This window comes from Tigriopus californicus, chromosome 6 (assembly GCF_007210705.1).
Source record: "Tigriopus californicus strain San Diego chromosome 6, Tcal_SD_v2.1, whole genome shotgun sequence".
Lineage (NCBI taxonomy): Eukaryota > Metazoa > Arthropoda > Copepoda > Harpacticoida > Harpacticidae > Tigriopus > Tigriopus californicus.
In genome coordinates this window covers 3,039,789-3,059,345 of record NC_081445.1, presented here as the reverse complement: position 1 = coordinate 3,059,345, position 19,557 = coordinate 3,039,789, and the positions used below count along the sequence as shown (strand labels likewise).

The 19,557-nt window shown below is 40.5% G+C and overlaps 3 protein-coding genes across 3 annotated transcripts in view; all 3 read right to left on the bottom strand.

Moving 5' to 3' along the window:
• The window catches only part of LOC131882846 (innexin inx2-like), an 18,011-nt gene extending 10,611 nt beyond the window's left edge, over window positions 1-7,400 (bottom strand). Inside the window, exon 1 of the mRNA XM_059230151.1 lies at window positions 7,210-7,400. Coding sequence (XP_059086134.1) covers window positions 7,210-7,338 — 129 coding nt within the window. The 5' untranslated portion in view covers window positions 7,339-7,400. The remainder of the gene's footprint in view (window positions 1-7,209) is intronic.
• LOC131882850 (innexin shaking-B-like) lies at window positions 2,693-3,677 on the bottom strand. The gene is made up of 2 exons (XM_059230158.1): window positions 3,389-3,677; window positions 2,693-3,250 (listed from the first exon to the last, which is right to left on the bottom strand). Exons 1-2 carry the CDS (start codon window positions 3,586-3,588, stop codon window positions 2,926-2,928), a joined length of 525 nt encoding a protein of 174 aa, XP_059086141.1. The 5' UTR covers window positions 3,589-3,677; the 3' UTR covers window positions 2,693-2,925.
• Window positions 7,401-9,778: 2,378 nt separating the features above from the next.
• The window catches only part of LOC131882395 (uncharacterized), a 14,371-nt gene continuing 4,592 nt past the window's right edge, over window positions 9,779-19,557 (bottom strand). The window contains exons 2-4 of the mRNA XM_059229525.1: window positions 14,189-14,319; window positions 11,072-11,291; window positions 9,779-11,005 (exon numbers count right to left, since the gene is read on the bottom strand). Of these exons, the coding sequence (XP_059085508.1) occupies window positions 9,779-11,005; window positions 11,072-11,291; window positions 14,189-14,319 (1,578 nt within the window). The remainder of the gene's footprint in view (window positions 11,006-11,071; window positions 11,292-14,188; window positions 14,320-19,557) is intronic.

Genomic DNA, 19,557 nt, shown 5'->3' with positions numbered 1-19,557 from the left:
CAAGAGGTGAGGTCGAATCCGAAGGCATTTTTCTCTTATGCAAACTCTAAGAGAAAGATCAAACACCCTGTAGGGCCTTTTGAGGTCGATGGGGAAGCCATAGACAATGCAGAGACTATGGCCAACATACTTGGAGATCAGTTATCTAGTGTGTTTTCAACTCCAAAGAGTTTAGGAGCAACAGTCCATTGCTCTATTGATGATTTTGTTGGGACTGGCAAGGCTTGTCAAGTTGAGCATTTAGATGATCTCGTAGTCACAGATCAGGGTGCTTTAGAGGCCATCAAGGACCTGAGACCCTCGAGCTCTCCTGGCCCTGATGGGGTGACATATCAGTCTCTGAAGAGATGCTCACAGGTTCTTGCTCCTGTTTTCTCGTACTTGATGCTTTGCATCTTGGACCAGGGCAAGTTCCCCTCTTCTTTGAAGCTAGCTCATGTTGTTCCAATTTTCAAAGGGGGAGATAAGTCGCCCCCCAATGACTAAAGGCCGATTTCTCTCATTTCGAATATTGCGAAAGTGTTTGAGAAGATCATGAAGTTCAAACTTGTTGAATTTCTTGATATCCAAGAAGTCCTTCATCCTAGCCAGCATGGGTTCCGAGCACATTTTAGCACGGTTACCCAACTGATTGAGCATATAGAGCAGGTTATTGAGGGACTGGAGAGCCATGAATCAGTCGATGTAGTTTGTCGCGACTTTGCCAAGGCCTTTGGCAATGTAGATAATGGCCTTTTAGTTAACAGGCTCCATGAGACTGGGAACCAAGGCAAAGTGCTCAATTGGCTAAGAAGTTTCATTTGTGGTAGGAAACAATTAGTTAAGGTTGAGGGATCCCTTAGTGACGTACATGATGTCAAGTCGGGTGTCCCTCAAGGCTCCATTTTGGGTCCTCTGCTTTTCATTATCTTCATTGCTCTGCTTCAGAAGCTTGATAGTTGTAATGTCAGTATCTCTTCTTATGCTGATGATACAAAATTGGTAGTTGGTAGGAATGGTCAGAGCTCCGGTTGTCTGGTAGAGGTCCTAAACCAAATATACTCCTGGGTTACTGCGAGTAACATGGCACTGAATGGAATGAAATTCCGCTCAATGACCTTTGGGTCGACGCCATTAGACACTCCACTATTAGATGATGAAGGTAAAGATATTGAGCAGGTCTCATCCATGAAGGATTTAGGTGTAGTCCTCCAAGATAATGGAAAGTTCGATGAGCTTATCCAGTTGAAAGTTGGTAAAGCTTTTCAAACATGTGGTTGGATGCATCGCACGTTTAAGTGCAGAGATAGTGTCACGATGCTAATTCTGTAAAAGTTGATTGTTCAGCTGCATCTTGAATATGCCTCGCCCATTTGGGCTCCAAATAGTTCAGCAGGTTTGCAAAAGCTCGAGCAGGTCCAAAGATGCTTTACTAGGAACATTGAGGATATGAGAGAGCTCTCGTACTGGGAGAGGTTAGAAAGGTTGGCATTGTACAGTATTCAGAGAAGGTGCGAAAGGTATCTGATATGGTACGTCTTAAATCATCCATGAGCTTTGTCCCAACCCAGGATTTAGGGTCAATTCTAGTGACGGTAGAAGGCTTAATGTGCGTTTTGAGAGCACCTTCAAACCCCCGAGAATCCAGGCTAGTCCGAACAATGAAGTCCAGCTCTCTTCTTTCTCGGGCTCCTTCATTGTTCAATTTGCTGCCCGCAAATATTCGTAGGGCTTATGTAGGCGTTGATCCAGTAGCAAGATTTAAGTCAGACTTGGACANCTACCTACAACGGCACCAGAAATACCAACCGCTATTGCCGGTCCCCCTCCTCCTCCTCCTACTCGTAGAAGCGACCGCCCCCGGAAAAAGCATGTTCATTTTGCGCTTTAGGAACATAACGGTCTTAGCTCTCACATCACATTGTTTATATTTTATGTGAGGTAAACATTCTTCTGATTATAATGATCTTAATGGGGGAGTTGTAGGATTCCAATCTCTGTCAATGAATGTGTTGGTGATTTGGCATGATCGATGATATATAAACAATCAGTTGTTCTCTCACGAATCTGTCGATCTCATCCTCAATCTTTGTTATACGGATTAATCTAAGGATATATCGTTATCTGACTCCTACAATGCACAACATGCAGCTATCCCATGGGCCTGCAGCCTCCAATGGGCGTGTTCAGCCCATCCATGGGCCAACTGCAAGTGCCCCAAAGCCTCCCCTTCGGGCTCAATCTCTCTTCATTGGAGTTCATCGGCAAGGTCCAGTGCCGTCAGTGTCACCGCGCACCCTGTGAGGAGAGAGTGGCACAGCCTGATGACCCGCTGCCTCCACCGGGCAGCAACACCACCGACACCACCAGCTGCATCGAGGAGCTGCCAATCTCCCCGCTTGATGGCAATATCACCGTCCGCTAACAACCTCCAGTGACGTGCGTCCACAATAAATGGAAAAGACATTTCAGTGATTGAGTTTGATTAGTGCCATGACAAGTCTTCCAAGCAATCAATCATCTTTTCTACTAAACTATATTTCATCTCTCTCAGCCTCAATTCCCTATATTTTCGGCTCCCCAGAGAGACGTTCCATTCGGCTTTCTGTACATGTATTCTATGTCTCATCCGGTTTTCTGTATATTATAACAATAAAGCTGACTGCTCTCTCCAGAGACAGTCGATCTCAAGGGCTTAACGGCCTATGGTCTCTTCTTTTTTTAAAACAGATTCGGTTTTATTTTAGTTCATCAATGCCATGGTATAATTGTCTCAAAATGTTTCCCTAGGGACAATACAAATTACGCATCGCACTTGCAATGGTTCTTATAAGTTGACGAGCCGGTCACCAGATTGTGCGTAACGTATTTTTTGTTTCTCTAGCCTCATATTTTGAGCGCAGGGTGATTTACCGAATCTAATTGACCTATTTCCACGGCTCTTCATCAAAAAAAGTATCCACATTCTTCTATGCACTTTCCGCCAACCCATTGGATTGGGGGAAACGCGGGATTGGCGCTTAACCTCTGTTCCATATGTTTCATACGGTTTTTTTGCATCTTGCGCACGGTTTTGTTGAATAAAGCATCCACAAGGCGTAAAAGGTTTGAAATGGATCGCCATTCATCTGTTAGTAATGAGTGATGCCCGTAATCATATAATATCACCCAGTCGAACCAATTTAAGTGGTCTACTGACTTATCCATTAAGTTTCGATATTCCATTCTGTCATCGTCAGTCATCCCATTCAATTTCAACCATCTCAGGAACCTAAAAAGATCCAGAGGCTTGAAAAATTGGACATTTTCAAAATATGAAAAATATTGATCACTCAACAAACAGAAATGGTCACTTGTCATTTGTTCGAATACGTAATTTCACTTTTAGGGAAATCTTTTCAGGACATACCTGGGTCGATAACTTGGCTTGAACATCAAGTACGTCTGAAATCCCAAATCCGCGATGGACCAACAGGCCAACAGAATGAACCAGAACCACAATACGAAGAATATCTTTTCATTGATGACATTAACGGGCAAAACGCACAGGGCATCGACATTCTCCATTGTCCCAGAAGGGCCGTATTTTTGGAAAGTGCATTTGGTCATGGTTGGGAAAATGTGGAGCAAAATATCAGCTCCTTTCTCATCACCCAGTACTATCCAGAGTATGAGTGCCTGAAAAAGTTAAGCAAATCATTCATATCAAGTTCAATTGAGTCCCTAGTTATGAGGTTTTTTTTCCTTAGTCATGCCTACAATGCAATCCACACTGATCAACCAGATTAGGAGGTAACGCAAAGCTGAAGTGCCATGTACCAAAGAATCAAAAAGCTTTTGTGTTCAGTCCTGGCTGCTTCCATAATATATGTAAGGTTAGAAATTCGAAATGGGTTAAATCCATGCACGATGAGTTGGATTACAAAATGGAGGCGTCTACCTCGTTCAATCAGAGTAGGTCAAATATATCGAATGTAATAAAAATCTAGCTCGGGCCCCAAACAAGAGCAACACAGAGGAACCTACTGCATTGATTGATTTATTGATTGTAGCTTAATAAGTAATTTTAAGAACTGTTGGATCAAACAAGATGTGATCAACACTCTCTTTGAGGCAGTTGATGACAATCGTTAAATTTCACAACCTGCAATCTCAGAGTTGGAGATTGAGAGAGGTCGGTGCCGNGCCAGTGGCAATGGCATCCCGAACCACATCCTCAGTGGAGCAACTGTACCCCTGCAACTGAATTTGGAGGCCTTGGCAACTGCTTTTGGCCTTCCCCGATTTCGCAAGTACTTGATGTCCAACCTGATTGTGACCGTGCATACAGGTCATCATAAACCTCTAGTAGCCGGCTTCAAAACCATCCGTCACGGATCGCTACGCCCAGAATGGATAAAGCTTCATTATCACGACATTCAACTCCAAGTGAAGCATATCCCAAGACATCACAACCCAGCAGATTATTGTTACAGAAGGGCAATCTCATGGCATGAGCTCCCGCACTCCATAAAGCAGGAGGCAGACGATGCTCTTCCTTTTGGGAGTGGAGACTACCATTTCCCGCATCACTCCAACGGTCGTTGTCCAGGAGAACGGGAAGTGTCCATCTTTGACACAATTGAACCAAGAAATCAGGGCCGGTATTGTCAATTCGTACTTTGGTCTGAAAGTCCTGCTTCAATCATAAATCCTTACTTCAAGTGCAGCTTACAGAAAAAGTGGTATTCTTGATTCGAACTTCAGCTTTTGAGTTTGAAGTTTAAGTGCAGACTTGGAAAAGCCGTACTCTCGACTCAAAGTGCAGCTTGCAATTACAAACTTAGACGAGCCGTATTCCCAGTCACCCTTAATTCTACTGCCGAGTACAATCTTCTAAGATTGATTGGATCAGTCTTGGGAATTAGGAATGACGATGTAGAAGCTCAAATGTGGATGAAATTTGGGTTAAACATAAAATTGAGCACACTGGGAACTCTGTCACGATTCAAGTGGACAGACAAGAAGGCAACTAGGCTTAAAATGATTTGTTCAACTGTTTTTCAACTTTATACTTGTCCCTGAATTTGGCCATCCTGTGTGAAAATGGAGAAATTGTTCCCGTTTTAGTCAAAATGCATGCACCAAGTTCAGCTTGGCCAAGCACAACTTGAAAATCTTTGAGAATATGGGTTTGAGGCTAACCTTCATCAAGTCCAACTTTGGCGCTTGAGACGGAACTTAAAGTCCTGCTTCAAGTGCGAATTGAGAATACGGGCCCAGGTCTCGTCATTCCCCCTCGTGCCTCGTGTCCGTCCACACCTCTGTCTGTCCCCACATTTTTTATGCTTGTAAATACAATAGTTTTGGTTCTTGATTACGATCGGGATTCTTTTCAAGGGCTAGCCAGATTTGCGAAGTCACGAACTTCTAGAAATATGGATTGTAAACGAGCATCCCGTCAAATCTGCCTGCTCTTGGTAATAGAAACTTTGAACCACTTTTCGAATCAAAGTAAGGAAACAAGAAGCGTAGATCTCTTCAATTAAAGTCAGATCATTTTGATATCATTTACTTGTAAAATCGTTCGTTTCAAAGTTATGTTGTCAAAAGCTTATGTATCTGATCAAGAGCAGGCCGAAAATTCAAATATTATGTATTGTTCATTACATAAATTTGACAATGTCTTCTGAATTCCCTGAGCATAGGTTTGGTCTCAAATTTGGCCAAGTCAATCTATTCAACAGTATCTTGTGGTCGTGGAGTATGAAGTGGTTATTTGGCATAAAGTGAACAGTTTAGGAAATAAGACATTTTTGCTTCCGTTCGCATTCCCCATCTCTTGAGTTCGGTGGTCAAGTCTAATTCGTTGGTGGATCAAATGTATATGAATATTAGTTAAGTATATGAAACATTTTGCTTTGTCGGTAAGTTCTGAAAATTATTTTCCCTGTAACGTTATGGAAGCCAAACTAAGAATTAATCGTGGTCTTGAAATTTTCAGACCTTTCTCCAGGATCCTTTAGTCATTAATTGAAGCTCACAGGCAGAGGAGAACTGTTTAGATTCTAAAACCGGCTTCATAATGATGAATCTTTGGCTCACTGTTTTAACTCATGAATTGATCGCTTGGACTGTCCAAGGTAGACGTCACCTTGTCGTTCTTGGACTCTCTCCATGTATGACCTCTTCAATTTAGTATACTTTAATACTACTAATACGAGGGTGTTAAGTGTGATATCCCGGTGTTGAGTATGTTGCTCATGCCAATGTTCATGTATTCTAGTCATCTATTTATAAACCGTACTAGCCAAATACAAAGCAGTTATCAAGTCCATTCAATTAGTGCCAACCCACAAGAATACGACAATAAGGCCATGTAAAATTGGCCCAGAAATTACGAACAGCCAGCTGAGTATAAGATTGCGAGGTGATNTAATTTAGTATACTTTAATACTTTAATAGTGATAAATAAAACACATCAAGCCACTAGGTGGCGTCCTAATAGGGGCAAGCATTGGCAAAAGGAAGAACTTTTTTTTTATTTTCAATTTGCCTCCAAACATATACCTTGACCTTAGTTATCAATCTGTACTCTATTTTTGAGTCCACAGAACATTGGCTGGAACTAATATATTTTCAGCGACAAAAAGTTTCCAAAGCTATTCATGAAACCAGGTCAAAGTAATAAAAAACCGTAGAAATATAAAAACGAGGGTGTTAAGTGTGATATCCCGGTGTTGAGTATGTTGCTCATGCCAATGTTCATGTATTCCAGTCATCTATTTATAAACCGTACTAGTCAAATACAAAGCAGTTATCAAGTCCATTCACTTAGTGCCAACCCACAAGAATACGACAATAAGGCCATGTAGAATTGGCCCAGAAATTACGAACAGCAAGCTGAGTAAAAGATTGCGAGGTGATGCCTCGTTGAATTGATAAAACTAGAATGACTTCATTATTTGACACATTCGGAAGTTCAATTTTCAATAAATAACTTTTCTTCGACATTCACCAGGCTCTCTGCCGGCTTTTCGCCAACTTGCCAGAAACCACTATTAGTCACTTTTGGGGCTCAAAACTAAATTGCTAGAGATGTTTTTTTTACCTTTTGGCTGAAAGGCACATATTCTTCTTCCTTCCTCTTTCATACGAGATCCATACTTTTCGGGTCTGCTTTCGCGTTTTAAGTGCTCAGATTATTCACAAATTAAGCTGAATTTAGCCATTGATTGAAATTTTGCTTACCCGATAATTCAGCCAAAACACATCCTTGGTCGCTTGAGGATGACGAAATGTTTTAGACTTGGACCAAGTATCAAAAAGTGCTTTTGTTTCGGCATTGTCTTTATTCCACAAAGTAAGAGGTGGTGGCATTTTGCCTGCTAAAATCCGTCTGTCGTGGACTGGTGATTATTTTCAGACGAGTTTTCGAGACTGTACGTCAAGAATTGTTAAGTTTCTTTGAGCTGACCCCCACCTCTCGATATTGTTGTTCGCAGAATTTTTATAACGTCTTTTCCCTAAGCTCTTCTTGGGTTGCAAGGGAATATTTTTATTGCTGTTGCCTGCAAAAGATTTATGAATTGATTGAAACCAAAATCGCTAGTTGGGCTAGCTTTTAGTGCAATCCAGTCGTTTGTATGGTAGTTGAATTCAATGGAATAATATGAACTGTTATGACAATTCAATCAAGAACACAAGAGCCCACATGGTAAGAAGAGGCGGGTTTAAACCGACTTTCAATTTGTATATTATGAAAATCAATTGACTTTTGCCTGCCACATCATTCTTTCTCAATATTTGAATATCTTTTAAGAAGAGGCTATAAATTGCTTGACCTGTGCTAAGATCTGAAGCGGATTTATTCCTCCAAAACTATATATCTATATATAAAATAATGCTTCACTCTACTCGAAATAATTTCATTTTTCAGATTGTTTCTTGCATTAGGATAATATAAACCTTATCGAGTAAGCATAGTCATTTCTGCAATTCAAAAGTAGCTGAAATATACCTACAGATTAATGCTTTACAACCATTTAATTTCATGGGGGAGAAGCTCGTTTTAAAAATGTGGGCGCTCTTTCTTCTGCTGAGCAAAGAAAGACGAAAAACAAGGTCCAGCTAATCAGGTCGTTTGAGCAAGATTGTACATTCATTGTATGAGTCAGGTTCTAATATCAAAAGCAAATGTACATATTCGTTGATTGGAGGAAGCAAATCGTATCTGCGATGAAGGAGCTCGAGAAAGAAGAGAGGAGGACTTTTAGCGGATTACCAGCCAACCACAAACAGGCGTCCCTCATCTGATTATAGATACACTTACATACTGACAAACAAACGATCAGTAATAGAACTGTCTTTTTCAGATCAGGTGTCTCGCTTGGAACCCAACGACTTCAATGTTCGAACCATAGATAACTACATATATAGATCAATCGAGGGCGCTGCGATTGCACATTTTCGTCTCAGCTGTTATTGGAAGTCAAAAAGTTCCATTTGCAGTCGAGACACATAAGGCAACTACATATGGTACAAATCTGAATCGTTGACAGTAAGTCCAAATTATGAGTAGAAACACCCTAAAACAACCCTTTGCCAAGCAATTGCTCTCCTCTAGCACACTTTTAAAAAACAGGTTTGAGCAAGTGTCTGACTGCATTTTTAAGAACGAAACGTTGAAGGGTTTACGTAGGTTATGCCCAAAAAGTGTTTTTTCTTAATATTCTACCGCTCTTTACACGTGTATATTTGTAAGATTCAAAGGAATTTAGAAGAAAACAAGAACAAGAAGGATGAACGTTTTATGGGAATAATTCAACTTGCATAAAGCGGGATTTCACGAAATATTCTTGTCTCTTGTCCCCCAGCGTCAGTTGACCTGAAAATATGCTCATCCAGGACAACCCCTGTTGACCTTAAGCATTCCAGTTCGTTTTTCTATGGTTGGAACCAAGCCAGGCAGATAAAAAGAAAATATGGTCTTGCGCCATTCTTGGTGGAAAGAGTTCCAATTTTTGAGACTAGTATGAGGTTTTTTTTTTGACCTGAGCAATTGATCCTTCCGTTAAATTCTCCCAGCCCATCTATTATATTACTTCTTGAATTAAGTTGAACTAAAGCAAGAAGCAGAAAAGTTGTCATTACAATCTTGGAACAAAGCGATATCTTGGCAAATTTTTCAGGAAGCTGTAGGAAAATAGGGGCTTTTTGAGGTCACTTGCAAAGTTAAAGAGCAAAGTCAAAATGTTTGTTCTTGTACTAAGGTATGGTGAGCTTAACAAAGATATTGCGTGTTAAACAATGTAACCTCGGGGATTTATTGTTCGAAATGGAATGTAAAAGTTATATTATTTTTCTGAAATATTTTTCTGAAATATTCATATCTTGACAAAGAAAAATCAGCTCGATTCAGTCTTTTGACGAGAGCACGTTTTGCTGCTCTGAATCTTGATCAAACGGCCGGTCTGAGTGTGTTGTGTCGTGTTTTGTAAGTGGTTGAGCGGCTGCTTAAGCTAAGAAACTTTTCCTTTTTAGCTTTCTCTTCTTCCTATCTCTAGTATTATAGTACTATATATTCTCTTTATATGTTCATATATCCTTTCACCTTTTTCGTCTGTCGATGTATTTACCCCCATTTTTGGGTATTTCGTGTATTTTTTATTTAAGGAATGGCTTTGAATTGTTTTGTCCGCTTATTTCGTGTATTTGTAAGTGTAGTTGGTTTACCGATTGTTCCCTCAGTTTAACTTCGCATTTTCAATCCACAATTAGGTTCTAGAACCTTCTTTTGTTTTATTCCAATGTTGTTCCTTTATGTTGATGAGGTGTTGGCCGAGGCTGAGGCATGCAGGTTAGCACCATCAAAAAGGGATGAGGAACAAATGTGTGCAGCAGCTGGATCACCAATGGCTNCGATGTATTTCATCAGTGCTGTGGTATCAATGTAGCAAAGGGGCTCCAAAAGATATTTCACCACGGTGTAACCAATCGTCTTGAAGCGTTGGTCCTTGTACAACGGTCGAAACAGGGACAAATTGTAGAATTTCATATCTTCATCTTCGGTGAAATTCAATTTCTCGTCAATGCCTTCATCGTTGGTGCACTTGGCTCCATTGGCACAGTTGCATTTCAGTTTCTCTGCGATGTATTTCATCAGTGCTGTGGTATCAATGTAGCAAAGGGGCTTCCCAAGATATTTCACCATGGAGTAACCAATCGTTTTGAAGCGTTGGTCCTTGTACAATCGTCGAAACAGGGACAAATTGTAGAATTTCATAACTTCATCTTTGGTGTAATTCAATTTCTCGTCAATGCCTTCTTTGCTGGTGCATTTGGCTCCTTTTGCACAGTTGCACTTAGGTTTCTCTTCGATGTATTTCATCAGTGCTGTGGTATCAATGTCGCTAAAGGCGTCCAAAAGATATTTCACCACGGTATGACCGATCGTCTTGCCTTTAAAATATTTCACCACTTGTCTCAGATTGATTGGCTTTCCATTGCAAAGGTAGCGCTCCATTGCAGGAATGCGTTCTTCAAGTGGAAGCGCGCAAATGTCTGCCACCATGTCTTCAAAAGGTGTGCCTGTCATGGATTCCAAAATGATTTTCACCACGCCAGCAAAGACCAGATTATTATGTTGCGGGGGGAAAGGGTTACCCTCAACATTTTCAATCCAGTCGCTTAACAACGAATCTATTTTGCCCAATACTCTTAGGGCCGAGGATATTTCAGCCATTTTGTTTTCGGGCAATTCCGATGTGGTCAATTTTGTAACACTCAATAGTCTGTCAGCCAATGCGCTTCTTGCCAATTGTATGTAGAATAATGCTGTTTTGACCAAACGTATTTGATAGTCCAAGTACAAAATTGGCAAATCAATTTGAGCTAATACTCCTTTAACCTCTTCAATTTCGGTTAGCTCAAATTTTTCCAATTGTTCAATAAGAAGTATTAAGCAAGGCCTTGTTTTGCTGTCCTCTTTGCCCGCCGCCCCTTTATTCTCGTTCTTTCTGACAATTTCTAGGCTGGCAATCAATTTCTGGAAAGATGGATCTTTACGTGATTACTCCCATCTTTGAGTCTTAAGTGGATCAAGTGTGTTTACCTTAAATTTGCCTCCCTCCCAAAATTTCCAGAGGGCATGCGAGGCATAGAAGCAGATGCATTGAAAAAAGAGGAACAATGGAACCCATTGGTAGTAAGCGTGGTAAATCTTCTCGTCCTTTTCAGTGAAGGGGCCCACTCCCGTATAAATGGATACTTTTTCTTCGGTTTTGTTATCAAAATATTTTGGAAGGGTGAAAGTGCTCATCATCCAACAATACCTGAAAATAAGTTTTCTCTAAAACGGAATAGGGTGATTTGGGTGCTTGACTAATTCCTTGTAAACGTTTTTCCTGCAATTCAACAGTATCGTCAAGTTATTTATCCTTCCAATGCGTTTCAAGATTGCAGCTAATACATGGAAAAACGCCTGGAATATGGACGAGAGGGACTGGAACCCGCGATGGTCAAAAAGTCCTATCAAGTTTCCAGAGAAATACCAAAAAACATTTTAGCGTTTTCGTGCTCAGAAAATCATAAGAAACAAGTTTGGTTTTATTCTTTATGGAGTTTTAGCCCGCCTAAAAACTTTCATGCCTCAAAACAATATGAAAACTGAAGTTAATCTCATTTGGGAACACATTTAGTTTGCACTTTTTTGGAAATTATGATACAATCTATTCAATTATTACTTAATGTATATGGGATTCAATGGTCCGATTTTTGTCGCTTCTTCCTCCAAAATGCCCCGGTTATATTTTATATCTATAATATAAATTTTCATTATCACAAAAGTAGAAGACTATTTTCTCTTTCTTGCTTAATCTCAAGATAGCTCAAAATGTTGTCTAACCTTATTCAAAACCCTACAAAATACAAGCTTTCGAAAAACTAGTTTCCACAAAGTCTTCAAGTAAAGTTCAAATCTATAAGATTGCCTATTGTATGTATTGTCATCAGGATTTAAGTGAATGCTAACGAAGTGTACTCATGATGATTAAAAACACATTTTCCAAAATTGCACTTTTAGTGCGTTTTAAGTGACATGATATGGCACTTTGAGGTATTTTGAGATCATGCAAGAAAATGAAAAATTATCAAGAACGCCAGATATTTAAGAGAAGTAGCTTGTCCGATGAAGAAGTCCAAATAATTAAGCTCTAACTAACTCCAATTCTCGAGGGCTTGAACGTGCTTGCAAAACACACATTGGCTGACATGCTTTGAGGTCGTAGGGGAAACGAGCTTTAGGTAAACTAGTAGCAGCTTGATGTAATGCGGCATTAAAACTATTTTGCTTTATTTATGTATAAATACTTGTTTGTCATGCTTCATGTACTGTACATTTTACTTGGCCTACCAATAGGATGAATCATATTCAAGAATTGAGATTTTTAAAAGTACAAGAGCAAATAAATTAGTCTTATTTTCAAAATCCAGCCTTACTTGGCACCCATATTTACTGTTTTCAAAACAAGAAACTTATTCACTTTACTTAACTTTTATTTGATCAACCAACGAATTCGAGTTAGCGGATCTGGCTAGCCCTTGTACATAGGGTTGATCAGGAATTTCAGTCAAGAACTTGTCCAAGTCTGACTTAAATCCTGCTACTGGATCAACACCTACATACTCCCTACGTCTATTTAAGGTCAGCAATTAGCACATTCAGCCTTTCTTGGAAAGAGTTGTGCTTTGTTAAGCAAGCCATAAAAGTGATTCATTGCTGATCAAATTCATGTTAGCAAAACCAACGTTCCTAAAGATATGGAACTGTTTAAGTATTAATGGAGTGTTTACATGAGTAAGTCTACCAAAACTGTAGCAGTGTTGCCACAGCACCAAAAGGACTATTGTAAATTTGAACACTTTGCTTCAAAGAGCCGTCATTCTGAACACACCTTAAGGTAAACACTGCCTTAAAGTTTTGCAACAAAAACACTCGGCCAGCGACTTTTAGCAATTTTTTCTAGTAGCACTAGATGAAAGCGTCTAGAGTACACTTCATTGGTATGGAAATATTCTAAATTTGTACTACCACAGCTCGTGTAAGTCAATCTCATCCAAAGCAAACAAGTGGAAACTCCCATTGCCAAAAGTTCATGCTGGCATAACTTAACCTATATGCACACAAAAATTCAAAAAAGTTTGTACATTTAAACACATTGATAACCTTCTCATCAATGACAATATCTTACAACAAATGCATAACATTTTGTCCAAAATTGAGATCTGGCTTCAGAAATCTACAGGTTACTTAACTTGCATTGTTTTCGTTCATCTAGAAAGGCCACTGTATTCGTCACGAACCCGCTAGATGGTTCATTGTATGACAAAGCTCTATTTTTTCACAATGCATTCAACTAAGCAACGCGCTAGTATACTGCTCATATGCTGCAGTTAGTATCAATACGATATCAAAGCATTTGGGCCTAAGCCTCTGCCTTCGCTAGAACCGGTCATACCAATGTATTTCAAGACACTGGACGTCGGACAACCGACCTCTCGGTTGGCTAAATTCCAAGGACACCAACATTTTTTTACGGACTTCTTTACCGTTCCTGGGAGTGGGAACCCCAGCAATTTAATTCAGAAAACGAATTAATTTTACTTGTCATCTACAGCAATTTTTGAAAAAGATCAAGGAAAGTGTCCTAGTCGCCCCATCTCGACCTAGTTGTTGCATCCCAGCCTAGTTACCGCATCTTAGCCTAGTTGCTGCATCCCGGCCAGGTTGTCACATGCTGACATTGTTGCCGCTTGTTGTCACTTTGAATACATTTTCTTACTTTGTTGAAAAAAAAGAAACTGAAAGTATGTCCCTCAACATTAAGGAGCATTGTACCTTGATTGGCCTTGCGGCCCTCATTGTGTTAAAGCAGCCATTAAAAACAAAGGTCACTTTGAATACATTTTCTTTGTTTAAATTTTCTTAAACACAGATTTTCAATGCTTTGAATTATTCATAACATTTAGGTTTTTGCATTGCAGAACTTATCATGCACCCTGTACGTGATACATTGCTGTTTGCAGCCATATTTAGAGACATAAAAACAACAATATCACTCATTATTTCAATGGTTTGAGCATTGATTATTGTATGCTGGACCAGGGTGCAGAACACACTCTAGTCCCGACCTAAGAACCAAATTGTTTTCAGCGAAATATTTTGACCTACCTGTTAAGAAGTTCCTCTGGCAATAATATATCATTTCTATCGTTGTAGCATTGAATTGCAGAGTCTGATGTGTCGAAAAAACTGTAGAACGCTGTCATCATCCCACAGATTAAAAGAATGGAGAATGTCACCTAAAACGTGTTGGAATTTTTAAGGTTAATGATTCATAATGCAACTGTCAATGCTTGACTTGTTTGTAGGCAACAACTAGCCAAGAATAAGCGATAAGTATGACCTGGTTCGAAATAAAGGATTAGCTCTTAGCCTTATTTTACTTGAGTGCAAAAATTTGGTATGGGTACAGTAGTTAGTATCATTGTAAATAATGAGCTGAACATATCATAGAGACTCAATGAGAAATTCAAGAGTGAGTTTACCAACACCCTTTTTTGCCCTTCCCTAAAGTCGACCTGTCCCCGACCTCAGATGATCCTCTCCTTACAGTACGTAACGGAAGATGCTGTCCATAAGGCAATGAGTTCGCTAAAACCAATCCATTATAGCTGGACCTGAGAGTGCCTGATTGGGGTCTTTCTCACCGGCAGTAAACAAAGGGTTAAGGTGGGCAATTTCGTCAGTGACCTAATTGAGATCATCAGAGGCAACAGGGTATGGGAAAGCAACTCGGAGAAAGAATCAGAAGGTTTTTTGCTTAGTGTATTTTCTCAAAGAATCTGAAATCCACCGACGGATTACAAAATCTCAAGCAAGCCTCCAAGGGAAAGCTCCTGATTGGTCGGTCTTAACCAATCAGGTGCCCAAGAATGATATTTGCAGCTGGACTTTCAAATAAAAGTGGGAAAAGGTCATTGCTATATGAGTCCCCCAAATGACCAAAACAGGGAAGTATGGATCAATTGAGGGAACGATACTGTAGCTACAGGGATGAAGGAATCTTCTCGGTTGCCTTGTATCTTGACCTGATTGCGTAGTACACGGAGGCACGTTAGGGGGCGCAATGATCGCTGGCCAGTGATCCCCATTGACTCCTTGGTTCAAAACGGGATCAAATGGTTGTTCTCTAACTTGGTGAGCAACTCAATCATGGCCGTAGCCATCTTGGTCCCCACGCGCCAGGCAAGCTTGTTCGAGACTCTTGGAAGGGGCACACCCAACGGACCCACACCTTGGGCTACCTTGAGGATGTCAATGGAGATGTAGGAGTGAGCGTCCACAATGTCCAGGTTGAACACCTTGCTGCGGCGCTCATGCACTTGGAATGGTTTGTCGTTGGCATCCAAAGAACCTCTGTGCGCATCATGGCGCACAAAGACGTACTCAGAGGACGCCAAATCCTTAAGAGCATACTCTGGCGGGTTCCTATGAAAGTCACAGAGAGGTGGTACTGTTCCGTGAAGACTTTGAAGGAGAGACTTTTGGAGCGGCAAACCAGCAACCTCCTTACGGGTAGTAAAAGCAAGGCACTTGCTCTGGATTAGCAAGTTATGGTAAACTTTTTCGGCCACTCTCACGCCAGGCCGTTCTGATCCTCAGGAGGACACATGGCAGACCCATCTAGTTGGTGCAAACAAGCTTGGCCGTTATGGCTGTTCTTAGGGTGAGGTGCATTCCCTCCATGAGCTGGCTGCACTGCAGGTGGTAGTTTGTGATGTTACAATGATATATGCTGACGAGGGACGTGTGGTGGGATCTGGTGTGGCTGGTGACCTTGGCCTCCCCATCCCTGGTGAAGTCGTACGAAACGCCATCCTAGCAATCCAATGGCGCAAGAGGGCACGTGCACATGAGGAGGCAGTGGCCTCAGGAATGGGGATAGCCTCTGCCAAATGAGTGAGGTGATCCACAACAATAAAAAGATAGGACATCTCTTCACTCTGTGGGAGAGGACCCACCAAATCCAGGTGTAGGGACCCACACCGCCAATCCGGAGAAGGGCGTTGCGTGAGAAGCGCGCGCATATGAACGCTGATCTTTGCTCTCTGGCAAGGAAGGCAAGTTTGACATCATTCCTGCACGTNCAATGAATTAGAATTGGCAGATCGAGCTAGTCCTTGAACATAAGGCTGGTCTGGAATGGTGTTTAAAAACTTATCTAAGTCTGCTTTAAAAGATGGCATAGGATCATCTAATAAGTAGAATTGTCGAAGGCAGGTGGGTAAAAGACTATATAGGCCAGGGGCTCTATATAGAATAAACGAGGATTTCATGGTTTTGACAAGTCTAGTTTCGTTATGACAAGACTGTACTCTCACCTCACACGTTATACCCCTACGGTCATTCTCGTTAAAATGTATTCGCGGATTCGGGCAACGTTTATGAATGCATTTAAAAACATATAAGATAAGATATCTTTCATATCTTCGTTGAGTAGTATAAAGCCCTAGCTGTTTTAGTCTCTCCCAATAGGAGAGGTTACGCATGTCAGATATACTACGTGTAAAACTTCGTTGGACCTTCTCTATTCTTTGAAGTCCTGCAGAGCTCACTGGTGCCCAAACAGGAGATGGATATTCTAGATGGGGTTGGACAATATATTTGAAGAGAGTCAGCATAGTAATCGTATCGCGGGATTTAAACGTTCGGTATATCCATCCGCATGTTTGAAAGGCCTTAGCCACCTTGACTTCAATGTGCTCATCGAATTTACCTGTATCCTGGATAATCACCCCTAGATCTCCAACTGACCCAACTTGTTGAATGGGGTCGCCCCTGCTTTCCATGTATTTTGAAACTGTGGGGACATTACCGAATGTCATAAGACAAAATTTGTTACCATTAAAAGCCATTTTATTTGCCGATACCCATCTGTATATATTTTCCAGATCGTCTTCTAACCCCAAAGTGCAATCATCCATTCTTCCATAGACCAACTTGGTGTCATCTGCGTAACAAGACACTGTAGTGCTTGTTGCTAGTTGCTCTAGTGGTGATATGAAAATTATAAATAGTATAGGGCTAAGAATGCTACCTTGCGGTACGCCCGATAACACATTGGACACGTTACTTAGCGTATTATCCACTCTAATGTAATGTTTACGCTCTTTTAAAAACCCTTCTATGAAACTTAAAACTTTACCTTGGACACCAGTTGAAGCTAAACGGCGGAGTAAAAGCCCATGGGCCACTTTATCGAAGGCTTTCGCATAGTCTAGATGTAGTGATATAACTAATATAACTATAGTAACTAAAATAGGCCTGCATAGCTCAGGGACGGAGCACTAGTCTTGATTACTGAGGGGCTGTGAGTTCGATTCTTACTATGGGCAGCACTTTTGCTTGTACAGGATGGCTCAAAGACGCGCTTTAATGTTTGTCTACTTCTGGAAACTACATCCACCGAGTCATGAGTTTGTAGTTTTGTTATGATACTGTCGATATGCCGAATCAGTTGAGTGATGGTACTGTGATGTGAGCGGAAACCGTGTTGCCCCGAGGGTATAATGTCATTGCTATCTAGATACTGTACCAGTTTAGCCTTCATGATTTTTTCAAGTACCTTGGCAATATTGGACGTAAGTGATATAGGTGGATAATTGGCTGGGTTGGATTTGTCACCCCCTTTGTTTATCGGTATGACGTGCGCCACTTTAAGAGATGAAGGAAATTCTCCTTTGTCCTGTATGGATCTCATTAGATAGGCAAAAACTGGAGCCAGGACCTTTGAACATTTCATTGAGAATTGCGAGGTCACTCCATCAGAACCTGGCGAACTATGTTCTTTATGTTCAGAAACAAGGGGTCACCAACTAAAGTGAACGTTAATAGAGCTTCAAGACATTTATTAGCCTGAAAACGTTGATGCACGTTAACACTAACAAAAAAGAGGCATGAGTAGTAACTTTGTGCAACAACTGGATTACCAATGGCCTTACCAAGTCTGATGAGCTAGTCTTGAAACACTGATCGGGTCGCCACAACTTGGTGAGCCAAGAATAAGTCATCGCAGTCGACCCATTGATCTCTCTTCCTTCCCCTTTGCTTCGCTTTGCTTCCCCTTCTCCTCTGTTGCTAGCCACAGGTAAGCTCACCCACCTATTTCCTTACCAGGGGGAGTACTGTCCTGCTTGATTTCCAACCAGCCCGTGCTGTTTGCTGGGAGCTGGTTCTCAGTTGCCCGCACTTGTTTTTCACCATCCTACCTTCCGTTTTGCCCTCATAGCTCCGTCTTTTTCTTTCACCTACAGGGTGGAAAGAATTTAAGGGCCGCTCGTTGTCGCTTCTGAAAATCCTACCTCCTAACTCAAAGAATGATTTGATCAGATTGAATCTCCAGTTTTTATTAAAAGGGATTATTGAAAAAACTAACACCATGCCACGAATGATCCGATTTCTATCCAAAGGAGATTGGTAACCTTCTGATGTTTAGCCATCTAAAGCTTCTTTCTTCATGGAAAATACAAAAATATCATTAGTTACGAATTATTAAGACAATTGCCTATCTTTTGTTCCTAATTTTCTATTATTTATTCTTCTTTAAAGCTAAGAATGCAATTTCCAGTAGTGACAGTAACACTCTCCTCCCTTGACAAACCCAAGATAAAGTTTCAATGGGCCAATTGTAAAAGTGAGACATAATACCAAATATAGGTATAGATATAAAACTCTTCTTTCATCTCTACCCAAAAACAAGCTTCTAGGTACATTAGCTTAAATCAATATCAAACTTTCGAAAATAACTTGACCCTTCCACTTGGATATTACAATCAAATCTAAATGATCCAAACCAACTCTGTCATGCAAAATTGTAAATGAATTGAAAATGAGCTTCTCAGTTTCCACATGAAGTCTTCCTCAGTAGAAACAATAATGTTGAAATGAATTGGAAACAGCATGATGTTGAACTATGACAGCAAGTTCATGAGGTACGTTGTAACTCCTATAATCAAAAAAGTATGTAATAGTTAGGGCAGGGAAGGTGTTATGTACTCGTTTTTTTTACAAGTGATTGAGGTACAAGAACATTTTTTCAATTAAAAGGAGCTCCTTCAATGTAATTCCTTCTGTTTTTTTGTTTGGTTTTTCACGGGCTTTTCTAATCGTTAACAAGAATCTTTGCATGTTATTTGGTCTACTAATGAGTTTGAGTTGGCAGACCGAGCTAGGCCTGGAATGTAGGGTTGATCTGGAATGCTACTTAAAAATTTGTCTACTTTGTCCTTGTAAAATTCTTGATCATAAGGATTTTCAAAGACCTTTCAGTTCATTGTTGCAATTCTCCTAAACAAACATCAGCAATCAGTAACTTTTGATTGTCTTTCCCATACAATGATATATTCTAACAAAAACAAGTACGTAAATTTTCCAGGCTTGTTGAGAGGTCGGGGAGCAACTTAAAGATACAAAAATTGAACAGCTGCAATTTGAATAAATAAGAGTTGAGAGTTGGGCTGAAGAACTTAATTCCTGCC